General features: G+C 43.1%; 1 protein-coding gene across 2 annotated transcripts in view; it reads left to right on the top strand.

Moving 5' to 3' along the window:
- The first annotated feature begins 203 nt into the window (after positions 1 to 203).
- Positions 204 to 7,456, top strand: part of SEMA3A (semaphorin 3A) — a 165,315-nt gene continuing 158,062 nt past the window's right edge. The window contains exons 1-2 of one of the 2 annotated variants that reach the window (XM_077179195.1): positions 204 to 355; positions 907 to 1,104. In XM_077179195.1, the coding sequence (XP_077035310.1) occupies positions 298 to 355; positions 907 to 1,104 (256 nt within the window). In that variant the 5' untranslated portion in view covers positions 204 to 297. Of the gene's footprint in view, positions 356 to 503; positions 1,105 to 7,456 lie in introns of those variants that run through there. The other variant, XM_054631159.2, reaches the window with a different exon arrangement.

Here is a 7,456-nt window from a genome sequence, read left to right as displayed (position 1 = left end):
CCCTAACAAGGCTTTAAAAGCTTCAGTGGTAAAGTTCTGCTGATGGGAGATTTTGTTACTTGTTTTTAACTGGGAACAACCCGAAGAGGATTACTCTATGGGCAGGAGCTGTTATTTAAGTGGGTGGCAACGTCGTGGGCTGTGTTGTGCTGTTGTTGTTTTTAAAGTGGGACGTGCATCTTTTGATTAGAACTGCAAAATAGCTTAAAAAAACCCCTAAAGCCCCGAACAACCAACCAAACAAACCCCAAATAACCCAAACCAAGCAAAACCAAACCGAACAACCTGGACAATGACATGAAACAGCTGGTGAAATGTCTAGCTCCGTGCCTTCCCCAAGCGCGGCGGAGCGGAGGTTTCTGTTCTCTCATCTCCGCCGCGATGCGTTTCTTTTTTTTTTTTTTTCCCCTTTTTTTTTTTTTTTTTTTAAGCTCCTTGCATGTGCTGTGACAGCCGGGGAAGGACGGGGGGGCGGGGGGGGGTCGCGCTGCCGGCGCTCCCATCCATTGTCAGGCGCTCCGGGAGCGCGGGCAGCGCGGTGTCCCCGGCGGAGCGCGGGGAGCGCGGGGCCGCCCCCGCCGCCGGGACCCGCCCGCCCTGCGCGGGGGAGCGGAGCGGAGCGGAGCGGAGCGGGGCCCGCCCCGGCCCGGCCCGGCCCGGCCCCGGCCCCTGCCCCCGGCCCGCGCCGCCGCCGCCGCCCGCAGCATGCCGCCCCCCCGCCGCACGCCGCTCGGGGGCTGCCTCCCTTTCCGGCCCGCGGCGTGTGCGTGAGAGGGGCTCCAAGTTGCCCCGGCGGCGGCGGCGGCGGCGGAGAAGAAGAGCGGGGGGCCGGGGCGGCAGCGGCGTCGGGGCGCGGCGGGCGCGGAGCGGAGCCCACCCCCATCACCTGTTACCTCCGCTCCCCAGGTTGCCTGAAGTTCCCCGGCGGCGCCCGGCAGGACGGGGAGCGCCACGGCTGCGGCTGGCGGGGACCCTACGGTGGCTGCTGCAGCATGGGCTGGCTCAGGGGGATTGCCTTGCTTTCCTTGGGAGTATTACTAGCAGGAAGAGTCAACTGCCAGCATGTGAAGAATAATGTGCCAAGGCTCAAATTGTCGTATAAAGGTAAGTCTGTTGTTCTCTCTTATTCTCGGTTTTCCTCCGAACCTCTTTTCTCTTTGCCCCGTCGCTCCCTCCCTCCTCACCTTCCTCACTGCTCTTCCTTATCTTCCAAAGGGGAAACTGACATTAGAAGAAATTCCTGAAAACATTTTCTTAAAAAGCCTCTCCGTGCTGCGGTCGGTACCAGGCAGTTTAAACCCAGACAAAGAAGAGTTAGTTGCGATTGCAGACGAGGACTCCGGATCGTGCAGATCCCTGTTAGAGCATTTTTTCAGTCTTGTGCTATTTCACCGGACTTTACTCTTCAAAACGATGAGTCGCGTTTGGCCACCCAGCTCACTTCCCCCGTGCTGAGCTTGCAGTGCAGCCACAATTTCAGATCTGCTTTAAACATCATGGAATGGATAAAGATTTATATATATTTTTTAATATATTTTAGGCATGAAGTGGTTAATTTTCAAGTCATGAATATTCAGTTTGTACAAATCTGACAATCAGATGCCTAACATAAGCAGTAGATGGTGGGTTTGCCAAGAAACTATAAACTGAAAGGAACAGATCAGTCCAGAAAAGGAGGAGAGGACTGCTAGGCACCAGAAAATGCTGCCTATGGATGTTTAATGCAGTGCGATTTATTTGAACCAGGGTTGTTTTTGGTGTAGTCTGATGTGTGTCATTAGAGATCACAGGGAAGGTGTAACTGAAGAAAGAGAGCTGTGAGATTACGTTTATGTTTGAAATTGTGTAATGCCACTCACACTGCAGTTGTCAGTAATTAACTTTTGTATAATAGTGCCAGTATTAAAGGAGAGCAGTGAAGTAGACAGGCTCTTTACTTTATCAGCACAGTTCCACTCTAAGTACGTTTTCAGAACAATTCGTGAAATCTGGAGAATGTACAACTGGGAAAGAAGTTTAAAATGTAAGAGCTGTGGAGTATTTTTTTAAACGGAGAGCTGTACACCTAGGTACATACACATCTCTCTGAAGAGCTCCCTCCTCATAATTCTTAGGTTATTGATGGCTGAGAGAAGGAGCTGCAGCTACGGTTCTGAAAGGAGAGAGGAAAAATGACACATTGCTTCTACAGAGGGAAAAAGAGAACATGTGTGTGCATGCCTGGTCATAGATGTCAATCTCAGTTTACAGCATAGTGTCAGTACATCTCCTGCCAGTAGGAATACGTTTTCCTTCTTTTTTCATCTTTCTCGTGCTGCAAATGAGAGGGGGGAAGATCCTCTCTGATACAGGGCAGGCGTCATTTCACACTCCAGATGAAATAAAGAATTAAGCACCTGCAAAACTTGGATGCTTTGTGTGAAATAAATGCATGTGCCGGGTTTTCTTAAAGAACACATATGTGCATATTTGTGTGTATTTAAACTTGAAAATATATGAATGAAAAGAACAGTTTAAGGGGTTCAGAGTCTGTTAATGAGAAAAAAAAATTGTATTTAACACAAAATTGGCTTTTTTGAGTCATGGAGTCTAAAGAAAGCTTCTACAGTAACTACATGTCATGTCAGAAAACTCATTAAAAAACTCTTAATTGCTTCCAAACTTCTGCAGTCATATTGAAACTCAGATGAGTACACAGAAGCATAAATGCTGTAAAAATATCCTGTAAAAGGGTTTAATGCCTAATTAATTATTGTTGGGGTTTTTTTCACCTTTTAAAGTTTATCTATGGCTGAAGTCTGCTACCCCTGCTCATATTGGCTAAATGCACAGAAACTAATTTCAAAGAGTTGCCAAATGTGACTGATAGTGGTTTTCTTTTTTTCTTGTCTCTTTTTTCTCTTAGTTTTTTTTTTTTCCACCCTGCTGGTGCTGTATCTGTGGACCCTTTAAAAAATATTTTGCTACTTTGCCGATTGGTTGTTTTCCAGTTCTGCTCTTGCTGGGATAAAGACTCTCATTTTCATCTTTTAAAATATCAAATATCAAATTTTGCTGTATGGTCAGTCCTATATGAGGAAGACAGGAAACTGAGTTGAACATCAAAACTCTTTCATACTTGGTGGGTCACTGTGCAACAAAAATGTGTTCAAATGGCGAGCAACCCTGTTTCCTATCTAGTGAAGACAGAAATGTGTACTTAATCCAAAGCAAATTGAAGTCTGAAGACTTACAGGAATTCACACTGTAGCCTTTGATTCACATATTTGACTTCAAACGTGTAACTCTAAAAATCAGATGGGACTGCTTGCATGCTTAATGTTAAATACTGGTGTAAATGCTTGGCCAGGTCAATAGGAGAGTGCTGCTGCGTTGATCCCAGGTATGGGGATATCACTGTTAGTCAGGGAAGACTAAGCCTTGTCAGCTGGTGCTTCTCCAGAGAAATTTTGCTTCCAGCACAGTGCTCAGTGCACAGATCAGTGTTAACACCTTGCGTAGGAACATCCTTGAGCGCTGTGGGTATTGAAAATACGTCTTTTAGGCACTGACAGAATAGCTCACATGCTAATACTTATCTCTCTGGATATACTTCACCGCCATGTGACTAGGTGATACCAAGTGATTCATCTCTATTTAAACTGCTTGCAAGTAGAAAAAGAAGCTACTCAGTTACTTACCCATTCCTCATCTCCATGAAGAGATGTGGTTGGGTAAAATAAACTTACGATATTGAAAAAAAAACCCCAAACATGCAGGGTGAAAAGAACGACCCAGGTGACTCCACTTTTCTTTGACCGTCATTGTGCTTTCTGTTAAGATGTATGCTTGTTGTTTGGCTAAACAAATACCTTGGAGCTAATTGTTGGTGCTTTATTTCAAAAGAAAATCAAGGATGTATTTTAACTTCTTGTTTGTCTCGACTAATTAGATGTCAAACATGGTTAAAAAGCTCAGGCATTTGCTTTAAAAGTTAGCAAAATGAGTCATGAAGGGTTAAATCCCTGCCAACCTTGATTTCCTATGGTCACTTGCTTTCAAAGGCCTGGTATTAGCTCTGCCATTTCCCGGGTTGCTGGACAGAAGTTTTGGTGAACTCCTGTTCTTACTTCCTCTTAATGTCATATCATCCAGTCTTGCAGAAGATTAGAAGCATCATACAGGGCATGGTTTGGATGGGAAATGGCAGAGAAAGTGTTTTAAGTGCATATGTTGAGGCCATGTCTGTGATCTGAAAAGATTCTTTCTGTTTATTGTGAAACAGAGTGCTGGTTATTTGGTTTACATCACCTGGATTCTGCTGCCATATTAAAGAAAGGAAATTTGAGGAGAGCAGTAGGGAAATCCTTGTCCACCTGAAATCTGTGGTGAAACTCCTGTTCAGTGGCTTCTGGGTTTTGCCCTGTACTTTATAAAGTTTCCGAGCATTTTCATCTTTGTACGTGGATTGGAAAGGTTTTGCTCAGATGATACTCATCTCCTTATTTCAGTCAAAAGGAATTGATATGATTAAAAGCCTGATCCAAAGTTCATTGAAGTCACTTAATGCTGGATCATAGCCTAAATGTGGTACAACCAGCCATAAAACTGAAAGCTCTGTTGAGCTCTTCAACCACTGAGATCCTCTTCTTGTGTCCTTCAAAGACTTTGTGTCCTTATTGTAGAGTAAAAAGAAATGTCATTGTTGATGTATGAAAAGAAAAAGAATCATCCCTTAAAGAGTGTAGGGGGCTTTGTTCTTGCCTTTTTTTTTTTGGTGTGTTTTTTCTAATACCATTGACTTCAATTCTGATGTTGGTTTTAAGTCTCTATATTGTGTCACCAGGTCACAGATTCTGTTCAGGAAACTCCTATTGAGCACAGAGTTCTCAGAAAGATGGTGATCAAGTTGAGTGTGCAAAGTTTAAAACAATAAATATAACCTTAACTCCAGATGGATTTCTTGTATCGTTTATTGTTTTGTATTTTCTTTTGCTGTCCTCTGCATGGGGAGGGAACAGCACATAGCAGAGATGGAACCAGCTATAGTACCCTTTAAATATAAACAAATAAGCCCAATGAAAGTTTCCATTAACAATTCCTTGATTTCCAGATTTTTTTCATAAAGCAACCCTGATTTTTGCCTCCACGTGAGTAAATCTTGTCAACCCAACTTTCTCAAATCCATCTGTCACGTCTTATTTGTCTATTGAAAATTACTAAACGCCGTAAGTATGTTTTGCAAGAGTACATGTGTGGTTCTCCTTTGTTATTGTTGCTCAATTGGATACATATTACTTGAGAAAAAGTAAGTGGAAAAGCATTGCACACAGATTTAGCTCTATTACTCTCTGGCTTCAATTCAAGCCATATTAAAAGTAAGTGTCTTGTTTAAAGTTGCAGTGATAGTGACAACTACTCCATCCTTGATGTGCAGTTGATTTACAATTTTATAGCATGGATTTTTATCCAGATGAAATCCTGGCCCTAGTGAAAGCAATGGCAAAACTTCTGTCTGTTTCAATCTGTCCCACGTGGGGTGATGAGGGAGGAATGGCACCACACTGAATTACCTGTATGTAACTAATGTAAATATGATACCTGGCTTGTAGTTTGTTCACCCAGTCTGGTTGTAGTTGATGACCTGCCAGTGGGTTTGATTGTGGTTTTTCCTTTCCTTCAAACTTTATAACTCACAATTCAATACCTCTGCAAATATTGGGAAAGCAGGACAAAGTGGGAGAAGGAAATGGGGAGAGAAATATTGGCAGGGGAGCTTGTTTCTCTTGAGCTGGGACCAGTATTGGAGTTTGTCTCAGATTTCAAGGTGTCTGCTTAAAAACCTTTGCTTAAACTATCTTGTAAGAGTGCTGTCTGAGGGAAAAGCCTCTCTGACATGCCTGAAAGTGAGAGAACAGCCCTGATTTAGGAAGAAGTCTGTGAAGGAAAGTAAACCAGGAACATTTGCATCTCCACCTTCCATCATTTGTGACAAAATTTCTGCACAGCTCCAGTGCTCTCAGACCTCACAGTTCAGTCAGTGCAGGAGGCTGCAGGACAGTGAAGGTACCAGATGCATCCATAGCCACGTCAGCTTTTTTTATTTGCCCCAAAATAATGAGTCTTTCAGGGAAGATCTGTTTCTTGGTCTTTCTATCAGCTGGTTGATTGGGGTCTTCCTAAGACCTGGGAGCTCTCAGGGAGGTGGTAGGACTACCCTGCCTGGCTCTGACAGCTCACAGGCTGACAAGAGAGAAAAGCTGATGAAGGAAGTGCCTAAGCTCAGATCTTGCCTATATAGGGAAATTTTCAGCTAGCTAATTAGGGCCTGAGACTGGCAGTGTAATTGGAACAAGGAGGGTGAAAACCTAGCCCAGCATTCTCATTTTGCATTTCCAACTTTCCCATTTAATTCTAGTGGAAAAAGTGGTTTCTGAATTACAGAGCCTCACTTTTCTGAGAAGCTGGAGTTCTCTATAATTATTTTTAGTGTATGGTTTGCAAATGACTGAATTATTCATGGAAGGTGCTGTATTGACAGCCATGGAAACTCTACTCCTTTGCTGCAGACAAGGTGTGCAGCACTTACTTGTATTGTTTGTAACAGCATCTTTAAAACTGACCTAGTGGGGAATTTAAATATCCATAGTTACACTGAGCTCGGTGAATCTTCTGATATGTGAAATCTGCCTTAAAATTTACTTCTGTGCTTGAAGCTTTTGATCAGGACTGAGGTACTTACCTATTTGCTTGGGGTTTATTCAGGTGTATACTTATCCCATAACATTTAGCAAAACAGTATTTAAAATGAGAAACCCACTCATAGCAGGTTGTTACAATGTAAATGGGTTATTTTTTATAATCTCTCCTGCAGGCAACTCCGTATGCACAGAAAGAATTTCCATGGAGTTCCCACCTGAAAAGAAGCCATGAAATTGTTTGTATTTTTAACTCGTGCTTTTTTCTTGGAAGTGTTTTTCAGTTTTAATTTAATGCATTACTATACTGTGATCCTTTTAATATGGTTTTGGTTTGCTTCATCACTGATTGTGCATATGGCCTGTAATGCCCACAGCTGCTGCTGGAGAATCTTCTTTATTTACTTCCTCTGGCCCACAGACTTTTCCCTCATGTGCATACCTGGAACGCTACAATGGAAGTGCCTGCAATACAAAGTTGTTCCAGTATTTTCAACATTTTCTTCATCAGCTGGAGCCTGAGTTGACCCCAGTTAATCTGAAGCAAAATCACATCTTCACCTGAGGCAGTGCCTAAGTGACTGAGAAGAAAACAAATCCTTCTAAGCGGTGTCAGTGGTTGTGACATTTTCCAGTTGTTTGACAACTAAAAAGGGTAAAATTATTTTCAGGCTCCCACACACTTACTTTTAAGCAAATGTGTGGGGTGGACCCTGGGAGTTCCATGTCAAACTTTTAATGGAGGTACTGTAACCTGTTATGGTGCTCTTGTTAACTAA

Source organism: Agelaius phoeniceus, chromosome 5 (assembly GCF_051311805.1).
Source record: "Agelaius phoeniceus isolate bAgePho1 chromosome 5, bAgePho1.hap1, whole genome shotgun sequence".
NCBI lineage: Eukaryota > Metazoa > Chordata > Aves > Passeriformes > Icteridae > Agelaius > Agelaius phoeniceus.
Note: the sequence above shows the minus strand (reverse complement) of the source record. Positions and strands in the feature narration are given on the sequence as shown.